This window comes from Entelurus aequoreus, linkage group LG05 (assembly GCF_033978785.1).
Source record: "Entelurus aequoreus isolate RoL-2023_Sb linkage group LG05, RoL_Eaeq_v1.1, whole genome shotgun sequence".
Lineage (NCBI taxonomy): Eukaryota > Metazoa > Chordata > Actinopteri > Syngnathiformes > Syngnathidae > Entelurus > Entelurus aequoreus.
In genome coordinates this window covers 82,944,034-82,961,012 of record NC_084735.1, presented here as the reverse complement: position 1 = coordinate 82,961,012, position 16,979 = coordinate 82,944,034, and the positions used below count along the sequence as shown (strand labels likewise).

Sequence of the window (16,979 nt, the reverse complement as noted above, 5' to 3'; positions counted from 1 at the left end):
CATATTTATTATTGAAGTCACAAAGTGCAATTTTTTTTTTAACATGCCTCAAAACAGCAGCTTGGTGGGCGGGGTTGGGGGGGGTGGGTAGGGGGTAGCGGGGGTGTATATTGTAGCGTCCCGGAAGAGTTAGTGCTGCAAGGGGTTCTGGGTATTTGTTCTGTTGTGTTACGGTGCGGATGTTCTCCCGAAATGTGTTTGTCATTCTTGTTTGGTGTGGGTTCACAGTGTGGCGCATATTTGTAACAGTGTTAAAGTTGTTTATACGGTCACCCTCAGTTTGACCTGTATGGCTGTTGACCAAGTATGCTTTGCATTCACTTGTGTGTGTGAAAAGCCGTAGATATTATGTGACTGGGCCGGCACGCTAAGGCAGTGCCTTTAAGGTTTATTGGCGCTCTGTACTTCTCCCTACGTCCGTGTACACAGCGGCCTTTTAAAAAGTCGTAAATTTTACTTTTTGAAACCGATACCGATAATTTTGAAACCGATACCTATAATTTCCGATATTACATTTTAAAGCATTTATCGGCCGATAATATCGACAATCCGATATTATCGGACATCCTTAATAATAATAATATAATAACAAAGAACACACTGATGGTGCTAAATTACATTTAATAATATATAATGATAATGAACACATGGATGGTGGTAAGCCGCTCTACCATCCGAGCCACTTTGCCACAAGCCACTGACATCTCATACAAGAGCTCTTGTCTAATTGGACTGTGCATGCGTACCTAATGAAAGGTCTGTTGAGAGTACTGAGCAGATTGTTCCTTCTCAGGTACGAGAGCATCATCGCCACACTCTGTGAGAATTTGGATTCTCTGGATGAGCCAGACGCTCGTGCCGCCATGATCTGGATCGTCGGCGAGTACGCGGAGAGGATCGACAACGCCGATGAGCTCCTGGAGAGCTTCCTGGAGGGCTTCCATGATGAAAGCACGCAGGTAGATTTGGTCTACGATCTTGTCACGATGGCATACTGCTCGCTGTCCGGTTAAACAATGTGTGCTTTACCTTCCAGGTGCAGCTCACTCTGCTGACCGCCATCGTCAAGCTCTTCCTGAAGAAGCCATCTGAGACGCAGGAGCTGGTGCAGCAGGTCCTCAGCCTGGCCACTCAGGTGAGCGCTTTTTTTCTTACACACAGCTTCTCCTACCTAATATTGACCTGGCGTCCTCTTCTCCAGGACTCGGACAACCCGGACCTGCGTGACCGAGGCTACATCTACTGGCGCCTGCTCTCCACCGACCCGGTCACCGCCAAGGAGGTGGTGCTGTCCGAGAAGCCTCTCATCTCCGAGGAGACGGATCTGATCGAGCCCACTCTGCTGGATGAGCTGATCTGCCATATCGGCTCCCTGGCCTCGGTCTATCACAAGCCGCCCAGCGCCTTTGTGGAGGGCAGCCACGGAATCCACCGGAAACACCTCCCGGTCCAGCACAGCAGGTCTGACTCAACATGCAATTATACTCACTGGCCATTTTTACCTATCGCAATATATAAAGAAATTTTTTTTTTTTTCTAATTTCGTGCGGCCCTACAAAAAGAACCTGAACTATAACCTGAAAAAATGACATTGTTTGAAGTAACATGAGAACACCACCTTTTACAGCTTTTGTATTGGCTAATATGAGACTATTGTGCCTAACACTTTACAGCATCGACACAGGCGAGAGTCCAGTGAGCGGCGGGCCAGCGGCCACCATGGACCAGCCACACGTCATCCCCAGCCAGGGCGACCTGCTGGGTGACCTTCTCAACCTGGACCTGGGCCCTCCTGTCAACGTGCCCCAGGTGTCCTCCATGCAGATGGGCGCAGTGGACCTCCTGGGAGGGGGCCTGGACAGCTTGGTGAGCGCTTTGAATGTCGGGCGCCCAAACTACGGGCCGCCGGCGTCTTCAATGTGAGACGTCAAGAGTTGAAAGCACAGCATTTGTCGTATTTTCCGGACTATAAGGCGCACTTAAAATCCTTTTTTTTCTCCTCTCAAAACTCGACAGCGCGCCTTATTACCCGGTGCACCAAGGAATAAGTTTGGTTGAGCTTACCTACCTTGAAGCTATTTTATTTGGTACATGGTGTAATGATACGTGTGACCAATAGATGGCAGTCAAACATAAGATATTAGTGTAGGCTGCACTATGATGGCAATATGACTCAAGTAAAAAACACCAACATTTTATATGTTCCATTGAAAATATAGAACATTACACACGGCGCTCAAAAATCTATTAAAATATTTTAGTATGACTTTGGTAAGCTATCAAGCCACACAGCTTGATGTGCTTCAACATACGAGTATTATTATGGTGTGTATAAGGCAAGACATATTATCTGGCGTTTTGTTTCGCAATATTACGCAAAAGCAACTTTTCTTACCTTCTGGTACCTGCTGATCTGTATTTGGGATCTGCATAAATCCTGAAAACTTGCACGCGTCCGCCTTTGTAGTCCGTGTCCACACCGTATTCGATAAGCTTCTTCTTTTTCTCTATCTTGTTGTTATGGGACATTCATCCTCCACTGTTGCCATTTCTAATATAAAGTAGTGTAAAGTTCTTACTTATATCTGTCAGTAAACTCGTAATGTAAGTGCTAAAACATACCGGTGTAGTGAGTTTACATTATTCACCCAAGGAACTTTAGTTATTGGAGAGTTCCGGACGGACGGTTTTTCACGGATGAGGAGATGCTGCCCGTTATTGATTTAAGTAAAGTCTGAATGTCATTAAAACAGTTAGCTCCATCTTTTGACACTTCTTCCACTCCCGTCCTTCAATGGATGACGAGAGAAGACGCTGCTGAAGGTGAGCCACATAAATAAGACCGCCCACAAAACGGCGCATTCTGAAGCGACTGTCAGAAAGCGTCTTGAAGATGATCTGTAAAACATAATCCATGTAAAATTTTGACCAATGAACCACCATTACATGTTATGTAGACCACAAGGAAGTGTTTTACATTTGGAAAAAAATCTAAATAATATGACCCCTCGTGCGTCTTATATATGTAAAAAGATCAAAAATAGACCATTCATCGGCAGTGCGCCTTATAATCGGGTGCGCCCTATGGTCCAGAAAATACGCTACTTATATGACCTAATCCATACAACCTTCCCTAGTCATGGCCTATAAAATGCAACCAACACAAAAGGTAAACACACATGGTCACACATAACACAACCTGCTCACTCAATTTTGCAGATATTATAACAAATGTCCAAGTATAAACAATTCTAAATTACACCCATTTAAATCTATTACAATGCTGATACGGCAATAAAAGCATGTTCCCTGAAGTCACACACGTCACGCATCATTTATATTGTTGTTTTATTGCAAAAGTGAGAGCGGTCGCTAAGAAAAGTTTCTCTTGTCTTTGTGTTGTGTGTGTGATGTTTGGATGCTCTGTCCTGGGGGGCCCTGCTCCTTTTCTTTCTAGCTGGGGGGAGACCTCGGCGGAGGTGTTGGTGGAAGTCCAGCTGTAAGTCAAGCCCGTCTCTCTTTGCCTGCCTGCTACCATCAAGTTGACAAGCGCTGCCGTTCTTGCACGCTTTCAACTAGAAGCTCGCTTTGTCGCACTTTGCATGTTGTGGCCCCATCTGACCTCTGGTGTCTGCTTATGTTAGCCAGTGAACGTTGGCCATGCACATTTTATGTTAGCCAGTCAATGTTAGTCATGCACTTTTTATGTTAGCCAGTCAATGTTAGTCATGCACATTGTATGTTAGCCAGTCAATGTTAGTCATGCACATTTTATGTTAGCCAGTCAATGTTAGTCATGCACTTTTTATGTTAGCCAGTCAATGTTAGTCATGCACATTTTATGTTAGCCAGTCAATGTTAGTCATGCACATTTTATGTTAGCCAGTCAATGTTAGTCATGCACATTTTATGTGAGCGAGTCCAATGTTAGTCATGCACATTTTATATTAGCCAGTCAATGTTAGTCATGCACATTTTATGTTAGCCAGTCAATGTTAGTCATGCACATTTTATGTTAGCCAGTCAACGTTAGTCATGCACATTTTATGTTAGCCAGTCAATGTTAGTCATGCACATTTTATGTTAGCCAGTCAATGTTAGTCATGCACATTTTATATTAGCCAGTCAATGTTAGTCATGCACATTTTATGTTAGCCAGTCAAAGTTAGTCATGCACATTTTATGTTAGCCAGTCAATGTTAGTCATGCACATTTTATGTTAGCCAGTCAATGTTAGTCATGCACATTTTATGTTAGCCAGTCAATGTTAGTCATGCACATTTTATGTTAGCCAGTCAATGTTAGTCATGCACATTTTATGTTAGCCAGTCGATGTTAGTCATGCACATTTTATGTTAGCCAGTCAATGTTAGTCATGCACATTTTATGTTGGCCAGTCAATGTTAGTCATGCACATTTTATGTGAGCGAGTCCAATGTTAGTCATGCACATTTTATATTAGCCAGTCAATGTTAGTCATGCACATTTTATGTTAGCCAGTCAATGTTAGCCATGCACATTTTATGTTAGCCAGTCAATGTTAATCATGCACATTTTATGTTATTGATTGATTGATTGAGACTTTTATTAGTAGATTGCACAGTACAGTACATATTCCGTACAATTGACCACTAAATGGTAACACCCAAATAAGTTTTTCAACTTGTTTAAGTCGAGGTCCACGTTAATCAATTCATGGTAATTTTATGTTAACCAGTCAAGGTTAGCCATGCACATTTTATGCTAGTTAGTCACTGTTATGACATCACTAAGCATTCAAAGGTCTGATCTGGGCGAAAACATGAAAAGTCAGACCGCCTTCCTCGACTTTGTTCACCTCTTCACATTAGCTTTTCTTCTACAGTGGAGAACATTTGCATGGTCTTCTTGTGTGATTCTTCTCAGCTTCATAGCTCCTTCTTCTCACTTTGTATTGCTATGGAGGTTGCCTTTATGACCCTGTACTCTCGCCGTGACGTTCCCCTCAGGTGGGCCAGAACTTCATCCCCTCGTCCGTTCCTAGCACGTTTGCTCCGTCGCCCACTCCGGCACCTCCGGCTGTCAGCAGCAGCGGCCTCAATGACTTGTTTGAGCTCTCCACGGGCATGGCCATCGCATCTGGAGGCTACGTGGCGCCCAAAGCTGTGAGAACATTTAGTCATCTTCTGTATGTTGTTAACTTAGCAGTTAGACTATGAGACCTATGTTTATCCCAGTTTTTAATGTTTAAATGGTTACTATCATACTTTAGATTAAAACTAATGATAAAAAAGAAAAACAATATATATTAAAAATATTAATAAATATAATATATATATATATATAAATACAATAATATATACTTATGTATATGATATAATAAAATACAACAATTAGAAAAATAACAAAGCAGTGCAAAATTGTAATTCACATTTTACAGAATTGTTCTGGCCTATTCTGATGTGTGGCCTGCAACATAATCTAAAATATCCTGCCACATCGTTTAAAGTGGCCAGCAACATCGTTTAAAGTGACCCACAACATAATTTAAAATGGCCTGCCACATCATTTAATGTGGCCAGTAACATCGTTTAATAAAGTGGCCCGCGATATAATTTAAATTGGCATGCTACATCGTTTAATGTGGCCAGGAACATCGTTTAAGTGGCCCGCCACATAGTTTAAGGTGGCCGGCCACATCGCTTAATGTGGCCAGCAACATCGTTTAAGGGGGCCCGCCACATCGTTGAAGGGGGCCCGCCACATCGTTTAAGGTGGCCCGCCACATCGTTTAACGTGGCCAGCAACATTGTTTAAGGGGGCCAGGAACATCGTTTGAAGTGGCCCGCCACATCGTTTAATGTGGCCAGCAACATCGTTTAAGGGGGCCAGGAACATCGTTTAAGGTGGCCCGCCACATCGTTTAATGTGGCCAGCAACATTGTTTAAGGGGGCCCGCAACATCGTTTAAGGGGGCCCGCCACATTGTTTAAGGGGGCCCGCCACATTGTTTGTTAGCCCGCCACATCGTTTAAGTTAGCCCTCCACATCGTTTAAGTTAGCCCGCCACATCGTTTAAGTGGCCTGCAACATAATTTAAAATGACCCGCCACATCGTTTAATGTGGCCAGCAACATTGTTTAAGGTAGCCAGCAACTTTGTTTAATGTGGCCCGCAACATAATTTAAAGTGGCCAGCAACATTGTTTTAGGTGGCCCACAACATCGTTTAAGGTAGCCCGCAACATCGTTTAATGTGGCCAGCAACATCGTTTAAGGGGGCCAGGAACATCGTTTAAGGTGGCCCGCCACATCGTTTAATGTGGCCAGCAACATTGTTTAACGGGGCCAGGAACATCGTTTAAGGTGGCCCGCCACATCGTTTAAGTTAGCCCTCCACATCGTTTAAGTTAGCCCGCCACATCGTTTAATGTGGCCCGCAACATAATTTAAAATGGCCCGCCACATCGTTTAATGTGGCCAGCAACATTGTTTAAGGTAGCCAGCAACTTTGTTTAATGTGGCCCGCAACATAATTTAAAGTGGCCAGCAACATTGTTTTAGGTGGCCCTCAACATGGTTTAAGGTAGCCCGCAACATCGTTTAAGGTGGCCCGCAACGTAATTTAAAATGGCCTGCCACATCGTTTAATGTGGCCAGCAACATCGTTTAAGGCGACCCGCCACATCGTTTTAGGTACTCCGCAACATCGTTTTACGTGGCCAGCAACATTGTTTAAGGTGGCCCGCCACATTGTGTCAGGTAGCCCGCAACATAATTTAAAATGGTCTGCCACATCGTTTAATTTGGCCCACAACATAATTTAACTTGGCCAGCAACATAATTTAAAGTGTCCTGCCACAACATTTATGTGGCCTATAAAATGCTGAACAAAAAAAAGCACTTTCTGGCTAAATGTATTAATTCTTTCAATTTTGACGTGCAAATGTACTGCATGCACTTGAATAATATCTGATCATGCAACGAGATGTTCCAAGCATTTTTTTAGTTATCAAATTGTAATACTTAAATATCTGCTTGTCAACTTGACTTATGATTTCAAAGCAAGTAATCCATTAATCTGTAAGTAAAAAATATAATAATCGAAAAGTTTCCATTGCAATTTGTGTAATGAATCTATTATGTGTTTATAATCATATATATTCACTGTTACAAGCGGGCCCTATGGGAATGTGCCCCCTTAGTTAAAACGAGTGTGTCACCCCTGAAATGTACACCTTTTCCTTAGGTGTGGTTGCCCGCGGTGAAAGCCAAGGGACTGGAGATCTCTGGAACGTTCTCTCGCCGCCAGGGCCACATGTACATGGACATGACTTTCACCAACAAGGCCCTGCAGCACATGACCGACTTTGCCGTCCAGTTCAACAAAAACAGGTGTGCTCCGAAGCCGCGCGCGTGTTCCTAACCAAGCGGGCGCCGCTTGCTGAGCGTTGCAATTTTGTGCTTTTCCCGCAGCTTCGGCATGATCCCCACAAGCCCGCTGCCCGTTCACACTCCGCTGATGCCCAGCCAGAGCATTGACCTCTCTTTGCCCATCAACACCATCGGACCAGTCATGAAGATGGACCCTCTCAACAATCTGCAGGTAAAGAGACACAAACAAAACAGAAAGTTCACCTGCTGACAGGATTCATGCCGTATCTCTTTTCCGCCCAGGTGGCTGTGAAGAACAACATCGACGTCTTCTACTACAGCGTGCTCATCCCGCTCAACATTTTCTTCGTGGAGGATGGGAAAATGGGTTAGTTTGCCACTCCTAATTGTTCCACTAAACTAGCTTTTCATCTGGCAAACCTATACAACTCTGAGTGGAAAACGCCCCCCAAAAAAACGAGCCGTAGTGGAATAAAATGACAATGTGTGTCTTTAGAGCGCCAGGTGTTCCTTGCCACCTGGAAAGACATCCCCAATGAGAACGAGCTGCAGTACCAGATAAAGGAGTGCCACCTAAATGCAGGTAGGTCTCCCCTCATTACGACAACAGCTTGAAGTGATGACACAGTGGAAGTTATTTTTACTACTAGAACAGTGGTTCTTAACCTTGTTGGAGGTACTGAACCCCGCCAGTTTCACCGAACCCTTCTTTAGTGAAAAAAATAAAAAATCTTAATTTAATATTAATTCATAAATATTAATCATGAAATTGTGTTATTATATTAAAGAAATACTAATACATATATATGTTACAAACAGAATGTTACAGGAATGTACACATGATCCCATGTTTACATCTCATTGTGCAACATGTGAATGTTTTAGTGGGAACTAAATGCGATATCGGAAAGGGGTACAAATTATTTCCAAAGCAGGACCCCCACCCAGACATACAATACTAGTACACAGCTCATGGAAAACTATATGTTTTGTTATTGTCATTGTAAGTGGGCCAAAACACTTATTTTAGAAAATAATCCCATGGAAATGACTGCTGTTATTTGATTATAATAATAAAACATCCATCCATCCATCCATTTTCTACCGCTTGTCCCTTTTGGGGTCATTAACTTGGTATTTAGTCAGGTTTGGGACAGGTGTGCTGCTGGTGTGGCCACAGTGTGCACATCTAAGTTAAAGTACCAATGAGTGTCACACACTAGGTGTGGTGAAATGTGTCCTCTGCATTTGACCCATCCCCTTGTTCACCCCCTGGGAAGTGAGGGGAGCAGTGGGCAACAGCGGAATCATTTTTGGTGATTTAACCCCCAATTCCAACCCTTGATGCTGAGTGCCAAGCAGGGAGGTAATGGGTCCCATTTTTATAGTCTTTGGTATGACTCGGCCGGGGTTTGAACTCACAACCTACCGATCTCAGGACGGGACACTCTAACCACTAGGCCACTGAGTAGGTCCACGCATATGGAAAATTAGAGGGAACATTATTGGGGGTATCCATAACACACACGATGAGTCGGGTGTGTCCTGACCTCCGCGGCGGATGGCTCCGCCGAACTCCAGAGGCCGACTCACCGAACCCCTAGGGTTCGATCGAACCCAGGTTAAGAACAACTGTACTAGAACAAGCCCGCTTAAAGCGGTCCTATTATGCCAGTCCGTCTCAAGCAGCGGGGTGGGCCCCCTGGGGAAGTCATGCTTTATCAGTATCATGCTTCAAACCCGCTTGGAAAAGCTGTGCACTACAAAACGTGCTCATTGTAGCCATTATCCGTGACTCCCTCATTTTCATTAAAAAACAGTCGCACAAATTGTTTCATTCATTTTTGTTTTCTAGGTTATATTGTGTTCAATTTCAGTTTATTTCGAACATGCATACGCTACAATGTAATGCATCACATATTTCCAGTTGTTTAGTTACAGCATTGCGCTCCTGAGTTAAAGGGGAACTGCACATTTTTTGGAATTTTGCCTATCGTTCACAATCATTATGAAAGGTGCTGACAGGTGTACTTTTTTTTTATGCATAGTAAATAAAAGTCCAGCTACATAGGAGCCAGTGGGAGGTCCTCTATTATGTCCATAAAACCAAATCCAAAAAAACATCTACCGTATTTTTCCGAGTAAAAGTCGCTCCTGCCGAAAATGCATAATAAAGAAGGAAAAAAACATATATAAGTCGCACTGGAGTATAAGTCGCATTTTTGGGGTGAAATTTATTTGATAAAACCCAACACCAAGAATAGACATTTGAAAGGCAATTTAAATTAATAAATAGTGAAAAATATTTGGGTGACGACTCCTTACTTTTACTTAAGTAATAGATCTCTAAAGTAACAGTACTCTTACTTGAGTACAATTTCTGGCTACTCTACCCACCTCTGTTTAAATCCTGGAAAGCCGTTACAAGCCCTTTCTGGCTCCTCTTTTCTTGTCTTTTTGTCCCAATGAAAGACGTTCAAAATCATCTTCTTCCTGTTCTCCGAATACAAGAACTGAGCCAAAGTCCTTACTCTGTTTTGTGTTTTGCCTCCATGCTTCTCATAGGACACGTCAGCACCTGCTCATCGTCCCGAAGGAAACAACAACGTCTTTCCTATCATTCTACGCAGTAGAGCAAAGTAGCTAGCTAGCCGTCTTGTCAATTGAAACTCCTAATATATCATCCTCGTCCCCGTAGAAGTCTTGTTTCACTAGATTGATATTGGACTAGGTAACTCTTTGCTGTTCGTTTTTATCTCAGCAACTCTTCAATTGTTGCAGACATGGTGTCCGGCAAGCTGCAGAACAACAACATCTACACCATCGCCAAGAGGAACGTGGAGGGTCAGGACATGCTCTACCAGTCCCTCAAACTCACCAACGGCATTTGGATCTTGGCTGAGCTCCGCATCCAACCGGGCAATCCCAACTACACGGTACAGTATATCATTTATACATAACATGTAGGGTTTCCATGGTAACGGAATTGCCGAATAAAAAGGAATCTACTGTTAAGAGAAGACATAATAATACAATTATGACATAATGGGACTGAAGTAGGGTTTCCATGGTAACGGAATTGCCGAATAAAAAGGAATCTACTGTTAAGAGAAGACATAATAATAAAATAATGACATAATGGGACTGAAATAACTCCCAAAAACGACCACTTGAGACCAGGGCTGGATAATTAGTCGGATTTTGATTTTGATTATGGCTTCTCACGATCATGAAAATATAATAACCGCCGAAAAAAACGATTAATGGGCAGCGCAACGTGCATGCAAATTTCAGAGCTTTGAACGGATGAGGAGCGAATGAGTGGGGAAAAAAAGAGCAACAAAGTTTATCAATCAAAGTTTATTTATATAGCCCTTAATCACGAGTGTCTCAAAGGGCTGCACAAGCCACAACGACATCCTCGGCTCAGATCCCACATCAGGGCGAGAAAAAACTCAACCTAATGGGATGTCTACGAGAAGTTTGGCATCCTACCATGGTTGCTACTTATTATTTGACACATCGCTAGCCTAATCAATAATCACTAAACCCAACAAAAAAATAAGGCACATGATTTCCGCGTTAACATAACAGCAGACCGTGTCAGAGAATTGGCCAATTTAACGAAATCGGCTGTTAAACGCAGAATGTCAGGGAAATTGACATAAATGTGAGTGTCATTGTGAAGAGAAGGAACAATAATGGGTTTGGGATCACTCATTCATCCCCTAAACACGTAACCGCCCGTCCTGAACAATGTCGAGGCGGTCACTTAAAACAGTGACTAAACTACGAAGCTAAAGCTAGCAAGAACAATCCAAACAGCCACAACACATCTCATCTGCTTCTGTTGTTGTGAACGACATCATCCATGTAACAACAATGATCAAACAGTGGTCGCAACTTGAGAGGCGCTCTTTTTTTAAAAAAAAATTTTTTTAAGACAGCCTCAAGTCGCCTCCGCACGTCAAGCTGAGAACAGCAGCACAATTCCCCCTTCAAAATAATAGCACGGTGCGCCACATCAGATCTGACTGCGCTAATAAATTAAAGGTTTCAAAAAAAGTACCTTAAACAATGATTATGAACTTAAAGCATTCATTGATACAATTACTATGCTTTGACCTAAAATGCTGGTCAAAATTGTCCAAAGATGTATTGCACCAATAAAATGTGAGAGATGTTGCATTTATTTAAGAAACATTTTATAACATTTTATTTGACACAAATAGCACACACTGGTAAAATAAGTGTAAAAGGTAAAAAATGAAAGTAAAAACTAAACGTAAAAACTGAATTTTATTGTTTCTTTGCAGCCTATAAAAGCCCTCTAATAAAACATAAAAAAAAGGCCAACAATACCCCATTTTCATGCCGTGACCGCTAATATTTGTTCATACTTATTTTTACAGTGTTTTTTTTGTAAGCTAACATTAAATATTGTATGATGTTTGTACATATATCATTTGTTTTACAATTTATTTTGGAAGCAAACATTAAATATTGTATATTTTTACATATTTAATCTTTATACAGTGTTTTTTGGAAGCTGACATTAAATACTGTATGATATTTTACATATTTAATATTTTTACATATTTCATATTTTTTGTGTTTTTCTAAAGCTGACATTAAATACTGTATAATATTTTACATATTTTATATTTTGACAGTATTTTTTGGAAGCTGACATTAAATACTGTATGATATTTTACATATTTAATATATTGACATATTTAATATTTTAGTGTTTTTGGAAGCTGTCGTTGAGTAATGTATAATATTTTACATATTTAATATTTTTTACATATTTTGTGTTTTTCGGAAGCTGCCATTAAATACTGTATAATATTTTACATTGTAATATTTTTACATATTTCATATTTTGACCGTATTTTTTGGAAGCTGACATTAAATACTGTATGATATTTTATATTTTTACATATTTCATATTTTTACAGTATTTTTTGGAAACTGACATTAAATACTACATGATATTATACATATTTAATATTGTAGTGTTTTTGGAAGCTGTATGATATTTTTACATATTTAATTTTCTTACAGTGTTTTTTGGAAGCTGACATTCAATACTGTGATATTTTGCATATTCAATATTTTTTACATATTTTGTGTTTTTCGGAAGCTGACATTAAATACTGTATAATATTTTACATTGTAATATTTTTACATATTTCATATTTTGACCGTATTTTTTGGAAGCTGACATTAAATACTGTATGATATTTTATATTTTTACATATTTCATATTTTTACAGTGTTTTTTGGAAGCTGACATTAAATACTGTATGATATTTTACATATTTGATATTTTAGTGTTTTTGGAAGCTGAAATTGAATACTGTATGATATTTTACATATTTGATATTTTTGTGTTTTTAGAAGATGACATTAAATACTGTATGATATTTTTACATATTTAATATTTTACAGTGTTTTTTGGAAGCTGACATTCAATACTGTGATACTTTACATATTTAATATTTTAGTGTTTTTGGAAGCTGACATTAAATACTGCATGATAGTTTACATATTTTATATTTTCACATATTTCATATTTTTACAGTGTTTTTTGGAAGCTGACATTAAATACTGTATGATATTTTACATATTTAATATTTTAGTGTTTTTGGAAGCTGACATTCAATACTTTGATATTTTACATATTTAATATTTTAGTGTTTTTGGAAGCTGACATCAAATACTGTATGATAGTTTACATATCTTATATTTTCACATATTTCATATTTTTACAGTGTTTTTTGGAAGCTGACATTAAATACTGTATGATATTTTACATATTTAATATTTTTACATATTTAATATTTTTGTGTTTTTGGAAACTGACATTAAAAACTGTGATATTTTACATTTTTACAGTATTTTTTTAGAAGCTGACATTAAATACCGTATGATATTTTACATATTTCATATTTTTTGGAAGCGGACATTTGATTTAAAGGAGCTTTTTGAAAAAGGTGCATCAAAGTGTCACTGACTGCTGTGTTTTGGCTGGTCCTGCAGCTGTCTCTCAAGTGTCGGGCCCCGGAAGTGTCTCAGTACGTGTTCCAGATGTACGACGCGGTGCTGAAGAACTGAGCGGCTCGCTTCTCCGGACCCGGCCTCGAACACGGCAGTGTTAGCTCCCTGCCAAACAAAAAATTAAAAAAAACAAAAAACAAGACCAATAGATGAAAAGGTAAATGTGATATAACCATAATGCAAATGTCTTGTTAGACACAATTAGGCGTTCTTTCACAATAAGAGTTTTTATTTTGGGACACTTAATTATTAACCATCCATGATTTTTTTTTTAGCTTCTGGTGTCAATCATTCCATCCTTAAGTGTCTTAATGTTGTGACTGACGGTGAAAGTAGTTTATTTTTGATACTAGCTTCTTCTTTTCGCCTGCAATGATCCCACCATCGATGTCATGCTTCTGATATCGCTGACTCAGCACTCCATCTTTTGGGTTAGTTGACACGTAGTGTTACATCTGGGTTCACCACCACTCAAGTCGACATTTATCACTGTAAAGTAACAAAAGTGTCGGAAGCAGCACTATTGCACGCTCATACTGTATTTATTGTTCATCTACCTCTTCATGTTCCCTCTTTTCCTCTTCTTGACTTTCTTTTCTCGTACTTTTAGTCCTGCCAGTCGACGCAACCTCACAGGAGTTTCTTTTCTCCTACTTTTTGCCCTGCCAGTCGATGCAACCTCACAGGACCGAGCATTGACTTGGCAAAGTGAAAAGCTGATGACGTTGTGTGTCTGCTACAAAGTACGCTACATTGGCATTCCTTCACACAATTGCGCCTACGTGTGTAATCACTTGTGTTGCTGACATTACTGTGTACAAAAAATAAGTGTCCATTTTTATGCCCACTCGTGGATGTTCACCACTTTAGAAACCGTGACTCGCAGGGTTATGTATTTTTATGCACATCTAACCGCACTCCCAAAACGCAAAGATCATGTGTTGTTGCATCGTCGCTGAGATGATTTGTTTCTGCAGCAGCGCGTCAATAAAGTGTCGCCATGCATTGTCGTCCTCATTTGAAGCTTTGTGTGTCGGGACTTGATTGCAACTAGTACTATACACGAGTACTAACATATACTACATGTACTACACTAGTACTAAGTTCTAACATACACTACAAGTACTAATAGTCCTAATGCATAGTACAAGTATGAGGTGCCGAATGTAAAAATTCAGTCACACTTTTCCACATTTAGCTCACTTTTCTTACATTTAACTCATTTTCATCAAAAGACTAATTTAAATGTTGACTCTAAGTGTCAAATTTAAATATAAATGTTAGATCTAAATTTAAATGTTAAATCCAAACTTAAATGTTAAATATAAATGTCAATGATACATCTAAATATGTTACGTTAAATATAAATGTCAATGATACATCTAAATATATGTTAAATAAATGCTTTTATTTCCTGTCGTTTAGATTATTGTAATGCCTTGCTCTGTGGTCTTCCCAAAAATAATATCAGAAGTCCACAATGATTACAAACGCACCTGCATGCGTGCTGACGAGGACCAGAGGGCGGGAGCACGTTACACCAGTTTTAAAGTCGTGGGGACATACAAGGAGACAAACGCAGGGACCTACATGGGGACATACAAGGGGACAAACGCAGGGACCTACATGGGAACATACATGGGGACATACAAGGGGACAAATGCAGGGACCTACATGGGGACATACAAGGGGACATACAAGGGGATAAATGCAGGGACCTACACGGGGACATACAAGGGGACAAACGCAGGGACCTACATGGGAACATACATGGGGACAAACGTGGGGACCTACATGGGGACATACAAGGGGACAAATGCAGGGACCTACATGGGGACATACAAGGGAATAAATGCAGGGACCTACGCGGGGACATACAAGGGGACAAACGCAGGGACCTACATGGGAACATACATGGGGACAAACGTGGGGACCTACATGGGGACGTACAAGGGGACAAATGCAGGGACCTACATGGGGACGTACAAGGGGACAAACACGGGGACCTACATGGGGACAAACGCAGGGACCTACATGGGAACATACAAGTGGACAAACGCGGGGACCTACATGGGGACATAAAAAGGGACATACAAGTGGATAAACGCAGGGACCTACAAGTGGACAAACGCAGGGACCTGCAAGGGGACAAACGCAGGGACCTACATGGGGACATAAAAAGGGACATACAAGTGGATAAACGCAGGGACCTACAAGGGGACAAATGCAGGGACCTACATGGGGACATACAAGGGGACAAACGCGGGGACCTACAAGGGGACAAACGCAGGGACCTACATGATGACATACAAGGGGACAAACGCAGAGACCTACATAAAGATATACAAGGGGACAAACGCGGGGACATACAAGGGGACAAACGCAGGGACCTACATGGGGACAAACGCAGGGACCTACATGGGGACATACAAGGGGACAAACGCGGGGACCTACAAGGGGACAAATGCAGGGACCTACATGATGACATACAAGGGGACAAACGCAGGGACCTACATGGGAACATACATGGGGACATACAAGGGGATAAATGCAGGGACCTACATGGGAACATACATGGGGACATACAAGGGGACAAATGCAGGGACCTACGCGGGGACATACAAGGGGACAAACGCAGGGACCTACATGGGGACATACATGGGGACATACAAGGGGATAAATGCAGGGACCTACATGGGAACATACATGGGGACATACAAGGGGACAAATGCAGGGACCTACATGGGGACATACAAGGGGATAAATGCAGGGACCTACGCGGGGACATACAAGGGGACAAACGCAGGGACCTACATGGGAACATACATGGGGACAAACGTGGGGACCTACATGGGGACATACAAGGGGACAAATGCAGGGACCTACATGGGGACATACAAGGGGACAAAAACGCGGGGACATACAAGGGGATAAATGCAGGGACCTACGCGGGGACATACAAGGGGACAAACGCAGGGACCTACATGGGAACATACATGGGGACAAACGTGGGGACCTACATGGGGACGTACAAGGGGACAAATGCAGGGACCTACATGGGGACGTACAAGGGGACAAACACGGGGACCTACATGGGAACATACAAGGGGACATACAAGTGGACAAACGCGGGGACCTACATGGGGACATAAAAAGGGACATACAAGTGGATAAACGCAGGGACCTACAAGTGGACAAACGCAGGGACCTGCCAGGGGACAGACGCAGGGACCTACATGGGGACATAAAAAGGGACATACAAGTGGATAAACGCAGGGACCTACAAGGGGACAAATGCAGGGACCTACATGGGGACATACAAGGGGACAAACGCGGGGACCTACAAGGGGACAAACGCAGGGACCTACATAAAGATATACAAGGGGACAAACGCGGGGACCTACAAGGGGACAAATGCAGGGACCTACATGATGACATACAAGGGGACAAACGCAGGGACCTACATGGGAACATACATGGGGACATACAAGGGGATAAATGCAGGGACCTACATGGGAACATACATGGGGACATACAAGGGGA

The 16,979-nt window shown here is 41.6% G+C and overlaps 1 protein-coding gene across 2 annotated transcripts in view; it reads left to right on the top strand.

Annotated features, from left to right (window-relative positions):
- The window catches only part of ap2b1 (adaptor related protein complex 2 subunit beta 1), a 34,982-nt gene extending 20,538 nt beyond the window's left edge, over window positions 1-14,444 (top strand). The window contains exons 11-22 of one of the 2 annotated variants that reach the window (XM_062049058.1): window positions 794-959; window positions 1,037-1,135; window positions 1,202-1,461; window positions 1,674-1,866; window positions 3,458-3,499; window positions 4,989-5,144; window positions 7,228-7,373; window positions 7,455-7,584; window positions 7,656-7,740; window positions 7,870-7,956; window positions 10,155-10,309; window positions 13,419-14,444. In XM_062049058.1, coding sequence (XP_061905042.1) covers window positions 794-959; window positions 1,037-1,135; window positions 1,202-1,461; window positions 1,674-1,866; window positions 3,458-3,499; window positions 4,989-5,144; window positions 7,228-7,373; window positions 7,455-7,584; window positions 7,656-7,740; window positions 7,870-7,956; window positions 10,155-10,309; window positions 13,419-13,493 — 1,594 coding nt within the window. In that variant the 3' untranslated portion in view covers window positions 13,494-14,444. The remainder of the gene's footprint in view (window positions 1-793; window positions 960-1,036; window positions 1,136-1,201; window positions 1,462-1,673; window positions 1,867-3,457; window positions 3,500-4,988; window positions 5,145-7,227; window positions 7,374-7,454; window positions 7,585-7,655; window positions 7,741-7,869; window positions 7,957-10,154; window positions 10,310-13,418) is intronic. The other variant, XM_062049059.1, reaches the window with a different exon arrangement.
- The last annotated feature ends 2,535 nt before the right edge of the window (window positions 14,445-16,979 follow it).